The sequence below is a fragment of the Sinohyriopsis cumingii genome, chromosome 10 (genome assembly GCF_028554795.1).
Source record: "Sinohyriopsis cumingii isolate HCF-2022 chromosome 10, ASM2855479v2, whole genome shotgun sequence".
Lineage (NCBI taxonomy): Eukaryota > Metazoa > Mollusca > Bivalvia > Unionida > Unionidae > Sinohyriopsis > Sinohyriopsis cumingii.
Window position 1 is genome coordinate 50,211,486 of NC_142970.1, and position 20,203 is coordinate 50,231,688.

At 37.2% G+C, this 20,203-nt stretch overlaps 1 protein-coding gene across 1 annotated transcript in view; it reads left to right on the forward strand.

Moving 5' to 3' along the window:
- Positions 1 to 5,573: 5,573 nt before the first annotated feature.
- The window catches only part of LOC149790129 (uncharacterized), a 55,672-nt gene continuing 41,042 nt past the window's right edge, over positions 5,574 to 20,203 (forward strand). The window contains exon 1 of the mRNA XM_089973168.1: positions 5,574 to 5,807. Coding sequence (XP_089829294.1) covers positions 5,574 to 5,807 — 234 coding nt within the window. The remainder of the gene's footprint in view (positions 5,808 to 20,203) is intronic.

A 20,203-nucleotide genomic window follows, 5' to 3' on the forward strand; every position in this document is an offset into this window, starting at 1 on the left:
ATTTTTGCCTTTCATTAGTTGTCATTTTTCAATTATAGCCTTTGCCCAGAGTGAAAGACATGTTTTTATTAGTTGTAATTGAATAATTATTGATCATATTAATACGATTTGTAAAGAGTAATTTTATTACCTATTATGTTATTTGCAAACCTCTAAAGATCAATACAAAGTACAGTTTTATCTGACAGTGCGTTTTGAAAACTGTTTTATGCAAACCATAGAAAGAGAAATGGGGGAAGAGGTCATTGTGACTCATCTCAGCAAGTATTCAGTGTTCAGTAAAGATATGACCATTTTATTTTTCGTTTGCCACTTTAGTCATTTGTAAATACTATTCATTCTTGGGATTTATTACCTGAATATTAATGTTATAAAATGTTATATGCAGTATGTATGATTCTATAATAGGATGGAGAGAGTATAAAAAGGTTACTATTTTCAATCAGCGCGTTCAGATCATCGGAAGCAAACTGCAGTGCAAAATAACTTGCTTGACCTTTTTGAAAGATTTCTTTTTAATTTTCAGGTTATTTTTGTATTTTTGTTTTGTTTGATTTTATCATTCAAAACAAAATACAGAAAGGGTTAAAAATGAAACTTATCATACAATGTTATTTATATACAGTATATCATTCTTGTCTCACACATAAAACAGATTAAACTGGTTTTACATTCTGGATCTCATAATACTATAAAACCTGCCTTGAGAGCACTACCATGAAATACCATATGTTCCATATATATATATATATATATATATATATATATATATATATATATATATATATATATATATATATATATATATATTATTCGGCTATGTTGATAAAGACCGCCTCCACTTAGATTACCTGGTCTGAGAGACCATATTTTGCTGATATAATGGGTGGTTTTTTCAAAACAGCTTAAACTCTACTGTGGTCAGTGATGTTTTGGGAAACCTTTTTATCTTTTCCTCTACAGTCATGACCCATGGCTATTGCATTACTCTTGTATGAGCTACTTTTAACACCAATGTAAATCATAGTAACCTTTCCTAGTCCCAGGCAATCTTTGACTAACATTAGAGTAAAAGCATTGAGTTTCATTGCTAAATGAAGATGCATTAATTGTATGATGATATCATGTATTAGAGACTCACTGTCCACTTACCTGAATGATGCCTAATCCCATGAGGCTCTATTGCATTAATATTAATTCATGGCAAGCGCTACATTGATTAATTATTGCAGTATTACATTACGGTCCAACCATGTAATACAATGGGGTATGTGTGTTCTATGATTCTTCTTTAATATAGCAGCACACAAGAAGCTCGAAAAAAAATTATCTTGTTCTTATTTGCAGAAAGAAAGACATTATTGAAGACATAAGTTTAGTTGTAAAAACATTAATAGGCGATAAAAGACAAGAAAGATATCCTAGTCAGAAAGAATATCTGAACATCTGTATTAAAATTTGGAATGATTGCTTGTGTAATGCGAATAAATATCCTTTAGATTAGATTTATCTTTATTTATTTTGTCCTCGTTTGTTCTCAGCTTGACTAAGAAACCTCTGTATTAGAATTTGGAATGCTTGTTTGTGTAGTGTGAATAAATATCCTCTAGGATATGTTTATCTTTCTTTATTTATTGTCCTCATTTGTACTCAGCTTGACTAAGAAGAACACAGTCTACTAGTATGTCCCAAATTAAAATGGTGCAGCTCAGACATCCAATTGGCAGGAATGGCAGCCATCTTGAAAATATTATTATCTCTACTCCTATGAAATGGATGTTCATGTCAACATGGGTTTCTCGCTTAAAAACTTCTTATTATGTCAAGATGGTCCTAAATACAAATTGTGCTGATAAGATATCCAGTATGGCTGATACAGCATCCATCTTTAAAGTCCTGTTAACATTACACCTTTTGGACAATAAGTCATACTGACATGGTGTTTGAACCAGACGACTTTTTCTGATGTCTAGTTTCTCCTAAATGAAAACAGTATTGTCCACACATCCACTATGACAGTAATTGTAACCGTCTTGATAAACGTGGTAACAGTACTCCTCTAGAAGAGATGGTCATATTAGCATGGCATTTTTATTAAAACAATTCTTATGAACTCTAGTTGGTCCTAAAAGAAAATGGTGCAACACAGAAATCCAATATGACCACCAGATTGGCCATTTTGAAAATGTTGTCACTACTCCTGAATGAATGATCTTTTTGGCTTGGGTTTCACTCAGAAACTAGTTATGTTGCATAATTAGTCATGACTGAAACTTGTGCCAATCTGACCTCCAGTCAGCGGCATACCTAAAGTATTTTGCACCAAGGGCGGATCCATCTTTTGGCACCCCATAAATAATTTTAAACTTTAAACACAGAGAAAAATATATTATCTTTGCAATTAGATTTTTAAACAACACAGTAAGGTCTCAAGCAAATTGGAAATGAGGAAGATGTACGATAGTAAAAATTCAGTGAATAGGTTATACTGCATTATACTTTATACAAGAAACACAGGACATCAAGTCCCGATGGCATCACCCTCCTGGATGTCATTCGAGCCAGATCACACCCTTTGCACCTCCTTAGTAACCACTGCCTCCAATATTGCCACCGCAATGGCCATTTGACACTTTTTATCACTACTTCTTGATGGCGGGTCATACTGACATTGCACTTTTGGCGAAGACTTATTATGAAACCCAGTTAGATTTAGATGGAAATAGTGATCTGATATCTAATATGGCCTATATAGCAACCATGGTGAAAGTTTTGTTATTGTTACTCCTTCAATATGAAAAGTTATATAAACATGGAGGTTTTACCAGAAGATTTGCTTTGTAATGTTTTGTTGAGCCTAAATTCAAAATGGTATTTATCTAGCATACAAACCTAAACTGTTGTCACTGCTCATCTTAAAGGGAAATTCATTAAAACATGAGGTTTAATCAGAAGACTTCTTTGTTGTCTAGTTGGTTCTAGACAAAACTTCAAGTTGACCTTCAATATCTTTAAAATGTCATTGTCTCTACTATCCCAAATGGAAATTATATCTGCATGGGGTTTTCACCAACATACCTTTCTAATACTTATTGATTCTAGATGAAGATGGTGCTAATTGTGCATCCAATGTAGCTGCCATGATGGCTACCTTGAAAATCTTGCTGTCGTTACTCCTTCTAAATGGATGCTCATAATTTTAAAATCTTATTATCCGCTGAAAAATACCAGAGATGGTTTCAGTACACATCAGTTAATACAAGAAATGGTTTGTATTACATTTCTGGATACCCTTTTTGGCCAAATTGATTGTTAATCCTTTCAATGGACTCTAATTTTGCTTTGGAGAAAGGGCAGATTGTAACAATTTAACATGAACTGACCAAACAATAACCGAATTTCTCTCTTTCCTCTACTTTATCCTGCTTGACTAGGCAAGACAACATATTAAAAATGTTAAGCTTGCTTGAATTTGTCTGAACACTATTTATTAAGGTCATAGTAATGATGTGGATTCTTCGGCACCTAAGTACAAAGTACTTCAGAAGAGTTGCACGTGGCACTTGTGAGACAAGGTGCAAGAGGTGCATTAACATTAGTATACTGTAAGACTCTCTGGTGACAAAGGGAAGTCATGTGTCTTACTATCACACATATGTTAGAAGAGGTAGGGGACTTTAAGCTCTGATTCCGTAGCAGACGTGACGGAAAACATAACCTAGCTCGATAGACAGAAGGCGAAAGAGCATATCATTCTTTTCAAAAAATAAACGTGACAGCACCGTTCATTTTTTAAATCATTATGTTTAAAAATAACCGAAGGACTGCTCCATTGGCCTAAGTGGTTAGATCATTCGCCTCGGATGAGTGAGGTCTCGGGATGGAACCAAGCCCGAGCCATACCGAAGACATATACAAATGGTACTAACAACTACCTCGCTTGGCGCTCAGCGTTATGAGGTTAGTTTTACAACTGGTCGGCATGGCCCCAGGATAATGTCGATGGGTGGAACATGATACTACATGTCTGCGGCAAGATGACCAAACGCTAGACATTAATATAAACTACAACAATGCAGACATCGCTAAGATATGACTCAAATTGTTAAAGCGACGTTAACAATACAAAACTTAAAAATACAATTTAAAAATAAGGAGGAGAAAGACAGAATGGAAAAGCCCCAATCGAATTGTATGAAAGCTGAGTACCACAACGTGATCAAGCAAAGAAAGCTCCTTACGGCATGCATTAGTGTATTCAAACCTGACTGAAGAAATACGAGTGCAATATGAAGCTAACTATGAAACAATCGCGTACTATATGAAGGAATGGTTTAGTATATTGATAGAAATACGTGTTTGGTAATTTGATTTAGGATTAATCATTTGTGTTAGGCGTTTGGGTCTTGTAATGCATGAAGTGAACAATTAGTTTTCCGAAAAGCTTACTAATGACGCCAGTAAAAGGGAAACCATAAAAAAACATACAAGTGTGCAGTTGGAGATTTCTCTTGTAGTCGTCATGTCCATTGAGGAGAATTATGTGGCGTATTTACGAGTTTAAGAAGCTTTCAGTTGACTTTGAATATTGTCTTAAAGTCCTTGGAACTGGGAAACTTAGCAATTCTTTAACTGATTTCCAGAAATTGAGGTTAGATAAAGGGGAGTGGAGGGCGGGTCAAGCACGGTCCGCAAGACGATTATATCTTACTTATACAGTTTGGTTGTTAACTATCACCTTTAAAGAGATTTGACAAAGAACCTTCTTGACATGTTATCTCGAGAAGATAGTGAAGCCCTGAGGAATTTCGTTGAGCCTATTTCGAGAATAAAGTAAGTCGAGCGTGACACATACCATACGATTATATATGTTTACATTTGGGCCGTTACGTCTACTCTTTATACAGTCTTGACTATGCCACTACGCCAGACCACAATAGGAGTGAATAAAATCTACATCAGAGAATGTTGGTCTATTGCTGGTCTCGGTGAACACAATATGGTCATTCATGTCTATGACGTCGAAATGGTTTGTGCAATTCAATAGCTCAATATTTCTCACGTACTGGGCGAGGTTCGCCAGAGTCTTTAGAAAGGTGTCGTCTGTATCTGTGCGAGCGTTTGAAGCTGTTCACTGGCATGACCTAGATGCCGTCATCCTACCTGTTTCACCTGTCTGCTGCGCAGTAACAATGCCGTATAAATCAGCATACCAGGCTTCAGGTCGTTGTAGAACGCAATGAGCACAGCAATCGTCCCGTCAGACATTGTCTTCACAGAGAGTCGTAGCCGACTCTGCAGGCAAGGCGGAGGCATGCGAGCATCTTCACGAGCCAAAATCCACCCAGTGGATCACGCAGTTTTGCGAGTTGCCTATGTTGACAATGCAGATCTTTGAACACCTCGCAATTGCAGACTCACCAGCTCGTCGCGTATGTAAACACAGGAGAAGTGTTTTCGAGTTGGGCGAGCTGTAGCTGGTTAAAGTTGGAGATGGTGTTCACCGTCGTCTAGGCCCTTGCCTCCAGCGCTACGGTTGATGGACTTTAGGGCCAGCCCATTTAAGGCCCCTAATGGCGGCCTTGAAAGTAGCTAAATGCTTCTCTGTAACCGCCGCTCTGGCAGCAATACCCAAGGATGTGCGAAGAGCAAAGAGAGGAATCGAAAAAGATCCCGACTTTGCGATCGAAGACGGATCGGAAAATTGCTTTGCGGTCCACCCGTATGCGCATATGAAGGGTGGCCCTCAGTATTATTGGACGCTAGAGCTGGACCGCAGCCTGTCTCCCCGGCCAATCTTCCAGGCTGTGAGTTTCCCCAATTGTTAGAGGGTGAGGACTTCAAAATGTCTTTTTGTAGGACATCACATGCATGTATGTACTATAGGTAGACATCAAATATTTTTTTTGGGGCGGGAGCTTGTAAAACCGTCTTAAGTTCTCTACCACAAGAGAAGGCCTGAATATGTGATCTCCTTATTGTTGTACACATATCATATATTGAATTCCATATCTCTAGAAATCAGCTCCACAAATTTTCAATAAATCTGTCCAGTGATGGAACTGATCCATAGACAGAAATTCTCCAAGAGCCGCTGAATTAAGCTTCTCGAAATACGGTATCTGTGGGCACAAAATATTAATACAATCGATAGCCATTGAAGATATCTTTTTTAATATCCGATACCCAGAAATTGCCCCCCGCCCCAACTGCACTAGTTCCTCTCATTTCATCAAGATTTATTTCATGGTTTCAACATATTCTCAGAGATAAAAGCTCAAGAAGAGCCAATGTAAAACTCTTTTTTAAAAGGGTTGTTATGGGTCCCTGTGCATATATTCGATTTAATCCGTCTACTGCATGTATTCCCCCATCATATATTTATCCACACATACTTAGCAAAATGTTACTAAAATCTACTAAAGGGCTGTAACGCTTCAATATTGTGCGTATCCATAACGACCTTCCTATTTATCCCATTGTTCTCGATTAATGCTGTCAATACATATTGTAGGAGTCAAACATATCCATATGTACAATCTTTCAAAAAGAAAGATCGATCACCGGGTAATTTAGGCGAGAACCGTACGATGCAGATAAAGACAGAAGAGGCAATATGCTAGTGGCCATCGTTATAACTACCGTGTATTGAGCTCTGGATTTATCGAAATCGCCTCGAAAATTCTCTTTAAAAGTTTTCTACTGTTAAAACGGGTCCCTAACTTGGTACTGTACAAGAGACGCCGAAATCAAAATCATCCAAGTAGGGGTACAATTAGTATAAAATATTGAGATAATCTTTGCTCATGGTGTGTTTTTCGTATCTGTTAACGAAACCCCGCCACTTATTTCGCTGATACCTCTCGAAGAGATTCGTAAGGACATCCTTCGTTGGTAGTCCCAATTCCACATATATATATATATATATATATATATATATATATATATATATATATATATATATATATATATAATATCAAAGAAGGGACCATGTCAAAGATGCCTAAAGAGGGGACGTAAGAGCCCAACTGTATACGTAAAATATATTTTCACGGCATGTGCTGTACCCAGCCACATTTATATAGCCATGAATTTCTCGAAAGTGGCTTGACGAATATTTTTTTATGTTTTCCTGCTGTTGCAACAGATCCCGGGCTAGATACTGTCCAAGAGGCGTTGAAATCAAAATCCTGTAAGTAGAGGTCACTCTTCTACAAGTTATTGATATATTAGATGTAGGCCTACATTGAGCGTGTTTTTCAAACCAAGTACTCATAAGATGCCCCTTAATTCGCTGATTCCTCTTGAAGAAATTCGTCTTGAGTCGACGCTGACCCTACAGAAAAAAAGGTCAGTGAAGGGTCCATGCCAAAAATCTCTAAAAATTGTGCGGCATGCGTTGTATCCAACCCCTTTATCTAGAAGACTCTTTCGTGAAATCGGTTCAATAAATATTCTTCAGACTTTTCCTACTGTTGTAAAATATGCTTGGCTAGAACTCTCGAACAGGCGTTAAAATAAAAGTTATCTAAGTCGGAGTTCAGTTAGTAAACATATATTGATACCACTGACGCACATTCTGCGTGTTTCTCATACCCTTTCGCTGATTCCGCTTCAGGATATTAATTAGGACTTCATATGTAGTTAGACTCCATACCTTAGAGATAAATATCAAATAAGAATCCATCTCAAAACACAGTAAAGAGGGGACGTAATGTCTCAACTGTGTACATAAGATATAATCTTCGAACGCCATGTGTTGTGCTAAACTCATTTATCTAGTTGACTAATGTTATTCAAAATTTTCCTACTATTGCAACTGATCCCAAACGAGATAGTTTCCAAGAGGCGATGGAATTAAAGTCCTCTAAATCCGTGTCAAATTAGTTCATGTTCTTACTTAATTCGTATTTTTATAGCAGATCCCCTTAAGGTGCCCTTTGCATGGATGATTCGTCTCCACGAAATTCATCTGGACGTAACTCGAGGATCGACTCTTATCTCCTACAGATAATGTAATTGAAGGGTTCATGTATAAAGAGTGAACGTAATGGCCAAAATGTAAACGTACGATATAATCTTACGTCATGCGTTCTGCTAGATAAATTTTCTTTAAACTTTTTCTGCTAATAGAAAGGAGGCTTATTTGGATAATTTATAAGATACATTTAAATCAATTTCGTCGAAAAAAAGGGTTCCATAAGTACAAACTATTGATACAGCTTATTAAGACATGCGTGTTTTTGATTGATAACCGGTACTCCCTTATATTGCTTCTTCTTCTCCACGAAATTCATCAGGACTTCCTTAGTAGGTGAACTCCATCTAATAAAGAAAAAATATCAGTGAATAGTTCATTTATAAGGAGTGGACGTAATGGCCCAAATGTAGATGTACGACATAATCTTAGGGCATGCGTTCTGCAAGACTTCCTTTATTTAGTCGCGAGTTTCTCGAAATCGGCTAGAGGACTTTTCTTTAAACTTTTTCGCTGTTAGAAAGTGGCATTTTGTCGATATTATATAAGAGGCGTTGAAAAGAACTTCCTCTAAGTAAGGGTTCCATGAGTATGAACTATTGATACAGTTTATTAACATTTGCGTGTTTCTGATAGCCAGTACCCCCTAACGCGCTCCTTAGTTTGCTGTTTACTCCAGAACTTCAGAAGTACTTTCTCCTTATTAAATTGCCGTTACGTAGCGGTAGCATTTCACTTCTTGAAAATATACAACTCAGCCACCAGGTACTGTGAAATATTTGCATGCGCTACCCCATGCCTTTCAGATTATGCTTTTAAGCCTCATTTCGCCTGTAACCTTGAACCAAATATACCATCACAGCAACAACACAAGCCGTCTCCAGACAACGGAACCGTCCTTTTCAATTGCTATATTGTACAATGTACAATTATCCATCAAAATACTGCATATGGAGTCACATAATCGTTCCATACATTTAGGTTTTAATAGGGACTGTTCAGCTCTAGGGACGCTTATGCTTATCTGACCTGAACTCAATATAAATTAAACCATGTCATCCTGGAATCTCAAAAACACTCCAATCTGGGACGTTTGCCCCTATCAAATGAGTCGCGCAGTGAACACCGACTTCACAAAATCAAACAAGCGATCACTAAAAATCTATGAAATCCTTAAAATGGAGAGATATATGCAAATGACGGATACTCCAAAATGTATTAGAATATCAAAGATGGGTCTATGTGAAAACTGTATAAATAGGGGACTTATTAGCCCAAATGTAAACGTAATATAGTCTTACGTCATGTGTTGTGTTGTACTAACTTTATCTAAACGATAAATTCTCGATATTGATGTGAAGTTATTTCTTCTACTTTTTCCCTACTGGTATTTATATGATATCCAAGAGGCATTGTAATTCAAATCCTCTTAGTAGAAGTTCAATTAGTGCACAATTTTGATAGAATCTATCAACATTTTACTGTTGTTCATACCGGGAAGCCATCGTTGCTATTTAACGATGATATTCGTTAGGACTTCATTCGTGGGTGGACTCAACCGCACATAGATAAAATATCAGAGAAGGTCCATTGTCTGAACTCTTTAAAGAGGAAATATACAGGCTTATCTGTATACGTAAGGTATAATCTTCTGATCGCATGTGTTGTGCCCGACCTCTTTCATCTACGCGCTAATTCGTTGAAATCGTTGCGACGAATTTTCTTCAAATCAATCTTACTGTTTGGATCGGTCACTCTTTACGGACTTTTAAACATGGGTTGAAATAAAAATTCTCAGAGGTGGGGTTCAAACATTGGTAAGTGTGGCTGCAGTCAGTTTTCCGCTTGCATTAGACAAACACTGTCAGAAATTCTTTTGGGATATATATATCTCAAAATACAAAATATCGAACAATAATAAATATCAAAATCATTTTGGTGGTGAACTGCAAGGAACCAGATATGGGTTAATGAGGTAATCTGCTAATAGACGTCGATACAACTATCATATATTAATCTCCGGATTCCAAGAAATCAGGTCTACGAATTTTCTTTACATGTTTTCTACCGTAGGAAGAGATCTATAATTAAATAGTGTCCAAGAGGTATTGAAAACAATATCTTCCAGTTAGGGGTTCACTAATTACAATTTTTTTCAATCGATCCAAATTGTACATCTTTTTCATACCCGGTGCTCGTAGGTTGCCCCTTTTTTTCACTGATTCCTCTCGATGAGATTCGTTAGGACTTCTTTCCTGGCTTGATACTAGTCCTAGAGATCAAATATCAGAGAAAGGTCAATGTCAAAACTCGTTAAAGAGTACGCGTTTTGGCCCACCTGTATAAGTAAGACATTATCTTCTTGCGGTAGGTGTTGCACTCTAGCACCCTCTCTTTACGTAGCTCCAATATCTGGAAATCGGTTAAATTAATCTTTTTAATGACTTTGATTTCTGATGGAACTTATTCCTTAATAGGAACTGCCCATCAGACGATGTAATAAAAATTGTTTAGGTACTGGTTTAATTCGTACTAAGTATTGATAGATTTGATGTACACTGATGCACACGAAAGTACTTAATTAGTACACAATCTAAACTACACATCATCAAATGGGTCTTAATTCAGATAAGTCTAAAACGAATGAACACTAAAACACATAGTCTTAGACTCCAGTACGTGACAATCCATCAGCATTTGCATTCTCTGCTCCCCGACAGTGTTTGATCGTGAACTCCTATGGTTGCAGACACAGGAACCATCTCAGAAGCCGTTTTTCTCTCTTTGTTTTAGCTTAGCCAGATTAGCGGGTTATGGTCAGTTTCGACACTGAATGGAGCACCACACAAGTAGTAGTGAAGAGATTATGTCGTCCATACTATCCAAGACATTCTTTCTCATTTGTAGAATAATGCTGCTCCCTGGACAATACATTGCGGCTAAGATACGCTATATGATGTGTGTCCTTATTGTCACTGTACTGACTCAAAACAGTTCCAAAGCTCACATCATTTGCAATGTCAAACGTGGAAGGTTTAACTGTGAGATTGTTTTTCGCAGTCTCTCCAAGACTGCTCGCAGATCCTGAAGTTGGCCATCCCAGGTCTCACCATAAATAATGATGTCATCAAAGTAAGATGCAACATTACGTAATTTGGACAGCAACATGTCTATCCTGCGCGAAAATGTAGCAGGTGAAGTTTTCATCCCGAAAGGCAATAAAGTAAATTCATAAAGTCCACAGGGTGCCACAAAAGCAGATTTCGCCTGCGCTTCTTTAGACAGAGTTATCTGACAGTAACCTTTGGTCATGTCGAGTTTGCTAATATATTTTGCATTTTCCAACTTTACAAAAAGTTGTCTATCCTTGGTGTAGGAAAGGCATCAAAGAGTTTGATGTTGTTCAGTGTTCTGTAATTAACACAAAGTCGCAGACCTCCATCTTTCTTTTACAAATGGTGAACTCTTTGTCCTTGTAGATGGTCTTATCAATTCTTGCTGTCACATTGCGTCTACTATAGCTCTGACGTCAGCCCTTTTTGCATGGGGAATACGATAGTGTGTCTGCGTGATCGGAATATATGTTGTTGTTCGAATGTTGCGAGTGATCAAGTTGTTTTTACCTGGTTTTAAAGTTAGCACGTCTTCAAACTCAGAGCATAGTTTTCGCACCTGTTCTCACTGTTCTTTTGTCAGTCTGCCATTCTGACCGATTGTGTTCAAACTCTCCATGTCGGCCAGTGGAAAGTCTATCCTTCCTCCTTCATACAATTCCTCACACGCAGTTGGTCTCTTGTACCAACGTAATAAGTTACTATGGTATGTTACTTGTCCTCGCCTACCACCAATGTTAAGCTTGTAATTAATGTTATTGACCTTACATATGACACGATAAGGTCCTTTTCAGTGAGCCCTCATCGTCGATGCATCGAATGGCACAAAAACTAAAACCTCATCTCCAGGCTTACATTCTCTTTTGGTAGCATAATTTAACTTTGTGACATTCTGACAGATTTTCTTTCACTAACTCACCTACATCAGCTAATAGCTGGCGAATCGAAAGTACGTGTTCTACAACAAACTTCCGTGTCTCACCCTCACCTGTTAATATATCCTTAAGAATCTCCATCGGCCCTCTTATTGGCCAACCATACAGCAGCTCAAACGGCAAAAACCCAGTTGCTTCATGTGGTACCTACCTATAGCAAAACAGTGCGTAAGGCAGCATCACAACCCACTCTTCACCGTTCGTGGAACACAGTTTCTTCAAGAGAGCTTTCAGTGTTCCATTCAATCTTTCGACCTTTCTTTTGGAGTGTGGCCTGTAAGAGAGGTTGTTATCAACAGATTGTAGAGTTCTTTTAAAAGAGTACATGTGAAGTTGTTTCCTTGGTCTCAAAGGATAATCTTAGGTATACCAACCCGACTAAATAGGCTAATTAAAATGTTGGCCACTGTTTTGGCATCCACGTCCTTCAAAGGAATTGCTTCCGGATACACGGTAGCATCGTCTACTATGGTTAGTATATATTTGTTCAACACCTTTGTGAATTGCAGTGGGCCAATGATGTCCATCGCAATCTTAACAAAAGGGACAGACAAAATTGGTGGATGCTTCATTGGAGCTTTCTCCTTCCATGTTCCACTTGTTGTCTTATGACAAATGTTACAGGTCTGACCGCGCTTCTGGATATCCCAAAACATTCCTGGCCAATAAAATGCGGTTGTTATTCTTGCTTTCGTTTTCTCCTTTACTTGATGACCATCAAGCGGTGTTTCATGAGCAAACACCACCACTGCTTGACGTAACTGCTTTTGCAAAACTAATTGGAGTCCATATTGTTCTCTATGAGACGACTTATCCTTCCGTTTTAAAATTAAATGCTCCCAGAAAAATTCCTTGTTCTTGCCTTCTGCTTCACTTGCAGATGACAGGCCCTTTTCTCGCACTCAGCAAACGAGCCGTCATTCTCTTGATACTGAGAAATCAATTCCACATTAACATTGTGCAGCTGATCAAGCGGCAAGTTCTTCCCATCAGTCTCATCTTCACGATGGATGCCATCCTCATCCTGAACAGGCCCATGATCACTATTTATTCGTCCGAAAATAGCCTATCTAAATGCACGTCGTCCAGTTCATGGGATCGGACCCCACATCATTTTATTCTTCTTTCACTTTCTTCAGCCTCATCTTTCAGTGTTCCTGCTTGGTTCCTTGATACTACCATAGTCCTTTTTTCCTACGTAAATATCCATATCCAGCAGCGCTTGTGCTGCCAAGCCAGATACCAGTCCAATCTGGACATGTCCCTTGTGGTATGGCGTGTCTAATTCTATTATGGCTAATTGCGCCTCAAAAGGCTGTCCAATGGCAGTGTATAGTGCCAGGTTGTGTCCTTCAAGGTTACATGACTTATCGACAAGATTCTCACTAATCAAGGTGATTTCTACACCTGTATCTTTAACAAACAATATTTCCTTGTTGTTCACTGTTCTCGGTATATTTATCAACCGTTCAATAATGGTATTCTGGACAAAGTAGGTTGCTTGATTTTGTTTATTTCTGCTGGGACCAGCTAGCAAAACATGACCCTTCTGCTGTCATTTATAGCAATTTTTGTCTCCATAGGGGTTTTCTCTCAAACCAGTTTTATTGGACAGAAGTGAACTTGATGCTTGGTTATTTGCTTGTTGTCGGCTGTGCTTGTGGTCCAACTTGCTTTCATTGATATGCCAAACGTAATCCTCAGCAGCATCGACAACATATTCATTGCCCTTATTGCGCCTTATCCACTGGGCCTGCACTGGCGGAAGAGACTTCAAGAAGTATTTATCTGCTAAGTATATCCGTGGATCACAGCTATCAATGGACCATGTTAAATACGGCTCTATACGTGCCATCAGACCTCTATATGTTTCGTTAGTATCACCTCTTAGGCTAACTAACTGGATAAACTATTCGTGAGGTTTTTTCCCAAACCTAATTATCATCTCCTTTCTTAGCTCAACGTAGCTCTTGCTTGTTTGCCGTGCTACCTCTCTTGCCTCTCCTGTTAGCAGCATTCTCAGGTGCAGGGTTTTCATTTCTTCGCCTCATTTTGCATGATCAGCAACGGCGTCAAATTCTGAGAGAAATGTAAGAATATCTTCCTTCGCTTGATGATTGTATGTTTGAAGTTTGAATTTTGAATGAAAGGCAGTCATTCATTTTATCTACGTCTTTATGATGTTTCACCCTTTATATATCTAACTTTAGCTCTTTAAGTTTAAGACTGCTCCATCTGCAACTTCTTCCTTTCAAGGTCTAAATTTTGTCTCTCAATTCTTGGTGTCCTTGGATGATTTTAGTTTGCTTTGTGTTTTCTTTAGTTTTCTTACAGGACGCTCCTCCTCTAGTTCGATGTCATATGGTTTCCTTCTGGTTCAATCCCTTGCAATACTGTGCTCGCCAACAATCGTTCATACTTCCTCATTGATAACTCTATCTTGGGTCGTCAATTCAATCCTTATTTTAATCATCCTTGGCTTAACAGGAGTCACACCCACACAAACGTACAGAGTATATCCAACATTCATTTGCAGTTACACTACTCAGACAAAACTTTGGTTCTTTTGCTTTTTCAGTGTTACTGTCAAATTTCCAACAACTTTGCTATTCCATCGGTGCCACCAAAATTGTTACGGGGTACAAAAGTTGAATCAATAAAAAAGTATATTCCCAGCCAATTTGTAATGTTCGCCCAAGCGAGAGCTCAAGACCACTGCTCTTTACATATAAGAAATTGGTAGTGTTACACCAGGGCAATAGATTATCAAACACCAGCGATGATAAAATACATACGTCAGCTCAAATGGGTCAGACCTTTTATCAGTATTAGATGTGAGCTAGGTAGTATGTGTTTATAACATCACCGTATCTGACTGCTTAAAATCCTTTAAACTAGAACTACCATATACACCCATGTCTCTTGTCGTAATGATAATCAATATTAATATAATAAATTGGATGGAAATGTTAATCATTAATATTATGGCAAAAGTTGGTCTACCAGATAAAATAAAACTTGGGTAAGAATACTATGCAAACAAAGACAAAATAGAAAAACGAATCGAAATTCAAAATAGCTTCACATGAAAGACCAGTGAAACATACCTGAACGATAATATACAAAAATCCCAACGTTTTTAAATACCATCGTGCCCAGCGTAAAAAGGAGCATCATACATAATTACATAACAAATTCCTTATATAGGTGGTGTCTCAAGACACGGTTAGAGAAAATCACCTTAGCAAACATAAGGAAACAAAAGTCAAAGTTGATAATCTTTTCATAAGTTAATCGTGTCAATGGAACATATTGAGTGGAAACCATTTGAAACAAAAAGTTGTATAAATCTACTCCAAAAGCAAATATGCATCTCAACACTAGACCGATCCGGTGGTCTAAGTGGTTAAAGCATCCGCCTTGCATGCGGGATGTCCGGGGATCGAGCCCCAGTATAGGCATGCCAAAATAGTTTTAAAAATGGTAATTGCAGCCGTGGGAGTTTAATGTTAGGACTGGTTGGGCTGGTTTCAGGAAAATGTAACTGGGTGGGACATGATGCCACTTGTCTGCAACATGATGCCCCAGCACTTGACATCACTATATACTGCCACAATGCAGACAATGTAGCCATATGATCGAAAAATTGTGAAAGCTACATTAAAACGCTAAATCACGCAAAAGCGCATTACTAGTTATAAGATGCCACTGAGAGCTAAGTGCATTTCACAAAAATAGATTGAAGGAGCCGACCCAGTATTGCCTTATAGAATCTGCGACCCAAGATTATAGTACGACGATCTACCAGCAACAAAGAATATTAACTTTTAGCCATAAAGATGACCATGAAAACCAAGATCTGTTTGCACACTAAGCAGCCAATAATAACTGAAGAGCACATTAACGTTTGTAGCTAAAAATAGCAAGATATATATTTATCGATTTACTTTTTCACGCTTTACATTTTTTTCTTTTATATAAAGGCAGCAAAAAGGACAACAAAATATTATTTAGATTCAAGGGCCATCTTCTACATACATTCTGAAGGACTATCATGAAAAGTACACTGAGCAACCCATGTCGACATTACATAGGATATATGGTACACCCTGACCAACAACCATCACATTACAAAAATGACAATTCTGATATTAATTGTTTTTACAACAGCAGCTAACTTAATTGCATTTAATATTTGCATTTCAGTTATACTACTTCAAATTTAACAAAACAGCAGTTGTCAATATCATTCTTGATATAGTAAACTATCTCTATTGGTGTCCTTATGCCTGACCATTATACAAACATGTTATATATCTGTATTGCTATGCATATTTAATTATTTTTTCGTACCCGACTTTCATCATGGTTCAGTGCTTATCTAAGTTTTTATGATTCTAACAAGTAAACAAGATCGTTACCAAAATTTAAGTTCAAGACCTACCTTGTTTAAGAGTTAGGGAATTTTTCCAGAACAGGCTCCAGTCTATGTATGAAACGGGATTTGGTAAAACAATTATTCACTCCTTTTTTAATATCAGTCATTGTAGCTATTTATGTTGCATTCAGATGTAATTTGAGAAATTATTTATTTACATTATTCACTGGAATTACAATGTGTTCATTGACATTTTGGACTAAAGCACTACTTTCGGATGTTTGGGAATTCGTTCAAAGACATACTGGAATAGATCACAGTGGTAGAATCAAAATTGTTGGTATGTAATTCTTAATACTGTAAGTTCCTTGTAACTTGTTACTTTGTAACTTAGAGAAATAAAATATGCGATGAATTTTACTTAAATTGTTGATTTCTCTTCTTTACTAGCTTAAAACGTAGAGTTATACCAATATATACATTAATCAATCAATCTATTTGTACATCCAGGAATATTCATGCTTACATGTCATTACTAGCTGGAAGTCTGAAATTGAGGCCATTCCAGAAATACAATCACTTTGCTTATGACCCACTGGCCGACAAAAAGAGCTGATTGGAGACCATATAGTTGAAAAATGAATCTGATCACTATATATCTTATTATGCTAGTGTAATATAAAACCGTATTGTAAATCAATTTATATCTTACATGATCTTTTGTAATAAACAGATCTGTATATATTTATAATTCTTTCTAACGTGTTTATTTCTAATCAATTCCATGAAATTAAAAAAAAAAACATAAAAAAACTCATGGAGAAAATATTTAAGGTAGCAAACATTATTAGTTCTTTAAGTTGTTTATTATAGTCGAAATAGATGTGTTTTAAGAGCACTTTTGAATAGGATCGCTGTGTCTTTGTCTATAGTTGAGTGGGTAATTCATTCCACCTTGCTTGGCCCTAGTATGCAAACGAATATTGTCCATATGACTTCTATTTCATAGTGGGAGTAATGAGTATAGTATTGTCAAAAGAGGAGCGTGTGTATATTGCTGGTGTGTACACATGAGTGATTTCGCATAGGTATGTTGGACTGGACTCCGTCAGTGAAACGTAGCATAGAGAACAAATGTGCTTGATTTTGGATCGAAAGGATAGCCAGTGTAGTGTAAAGAACAGCGGTGAGGTGTGCTGTGAACGTAGTACTCTAAGAACGATCAGATCAGCTCTGTTTTGAACTTTTTGAAGTTTCTGTATATTGGGATGAAGCAGATGGAATAGTCCAGTCTTGAAATTACTAATGAACACACAAGTGTTTAGTGGCATCAACTGAAATATATTGGCGAATGGAGCTGGTGCGTCTCAGCTCATGATATGCAGCCTTGCATATGTTCATGAGATGTTGGTACTATGTGAGAGTACTGTCCAGAGTAACACCTAGATTTAGTACTGACTGTATTTAACGTTGATGTTTTTATTGTTTCAGGTAAAGGATGTGGATGGGAAAGTCTTTGTGTTGTGATCAAAATGACCCTGGTTTTATCATCATTCATGATTTCACATCAGAAATGCACATCTCTACACCTTGGATAGTAGCATAAATTTCAGTTGGTTGGCTAGATTTGTATATTTGGGTGTCGTCAGCGTACAATTGGCGAGACACTGGATGATGATCTATGACACTTGAGAGCAGCTGAGTGTACAGAATGAAGAGAACAGGTCAATGAACAGACCCTTATGGAACACCACAACATAGATCAACTGGGCTGGAGTGTATTCCATTTGCAGACACAATTTGTGTCCTGTTGACCAAGTTGGACTTGAACCACATTAAGTCTGTATTATGAATGCCAAATACATGCTGTAGACGGTGAGATAATATAGCATGGCCTATTGTGTCAAATGCTGCAGAAAAATCGAGGAGGTTGAGGAAATATCCTTCCAACGAAGAAATTTATCCTATTCCTCCCAATATCTAAACTTGTCTAATCACTTCTAGCTTGTACATATATTCAAATCCTTTCAACATGTACATATGTATAATCCCTTCTAAAGCGTACACATGTAAGCTTTTTCAGCTTCAATTCGGACAGTTTTGGAATTAAACTTTCATACAGATTTTATTTCAAGACATTTTTAGCATGGTTATCTGGAAAGTCTATGTTTAAATATTATTTCGCTTGAAAAATCAGCTTCATAAATCGACCTTCCTCCTTCTCATTAAACATTAATAGAAACGTATCACGATATATTATATGTAATTGCACATAATTTTTGTTTCTGTTTTGTTATGCCCATCTCGTTTGGTCGTAAACGATAATAGCAGGATGTTTGAGGCCGACAAAGCTTGAAAAATCCTTGATTATGATCTGTACGTGATTAGGATACCCTTAAAATATTATGATTAAACACGAATGCAAGATTGACAAGATTAGAGTAAATTACATCCTGATTGTGCAAAAGTTTGTAGAAAAAATTCTGAATACAGAGTAACGTGTCTGTAATATAAAATTTACAGTACGTTTATTTGTAGTGCATTTTGTTGGGGTCAGTGCATGGCGACGCGTGCCCATGAAGATGTATGCATTGGCTAATCCTGCAATAAAGTGTTGACTGAGAGGGATATAATCTGTTATTTTTGTGGTATGACTTCTGCTTTAGAAAGGACCCTCTTGGCAAGAGTTAGAAAAAAAGGGGTTGGGGATGGGGTGGGGGTGCGATATTAACTTGAGGTCATAGCAGACATAGTGGCAAAGCGTCCAAAGTGTCATTCACCAGGAGAGAATATTTAAAGAAGCTGATGTTCATATGAAACAGGTACCATGCAATGATATTTTGGAGAATAGTTATTAATGTAGCAGTCTATACAGTTTTATTCTGACTTCGTTGGGAGTGATAATGGTACTTGCATCTGCCAAGCTTGGCGCTCTAAAATTAAGAGGTTAGCATTAGGACTGGTCGACCTGGTGTCAGGATAGTGTGACTGAGTGGGACATAGTGGTGCATGTCTGCGGCATGATAACATAGTTCTAGATATCTGCATAAATTGCCATAATGCCGACATCTTATAGATATGGTTCAAATTGTTACAACCACGTTAAAAATCCAAGTCACACACATACACACACAAAATGTAAATGGTCGATTAAAAAATACCTCGACAGTGAAACTTCTTCAGACATTCATCTTTATTAAGGACCTCCATCTGTGCACGTTTATAATTGATGTCGGACATTGGTTTTGAGAAAATATTTTAGTTTTCATTGCATACATACATACATACATACATACATACATACATACTTGACTTTCCTTGACGTATCATACATTAGTTTAATCATAATCTGAGAGATTGCATGTGTTTCCTACTAATAGAAGAAAATGAAACAATAATAAGAAACAAAGTTATTATTTATTGTATTGTTTTTGGTTGTGGTGAAAACGAATCAGACCGAGCAATTATGGATAGTTATACTGTTAATTTTAATTCGATATAATATCCATTGACTGCAAATTACATTTTATACGAATATTTGAATTTGAGCGGATTTACATAATTTCAACAATTTGTGAAATTTATTTTATTCCTTACCGCAATTTATTTTTTGTAATTTCATTGTTGCTAAGAAAACATGTTTAAGATCACACAAAATCATTTCATACTCAATGACAAAAAGCTTATCGCCTTCGTTCACGAAAAACAGGGAAACCCTAAGACCCTTTGGAAATATGTGGGTTGATTAGCGGATTATACCTTCTTTCAAGGTGTCCGCTTTATTCGGTTTTCGTTATCT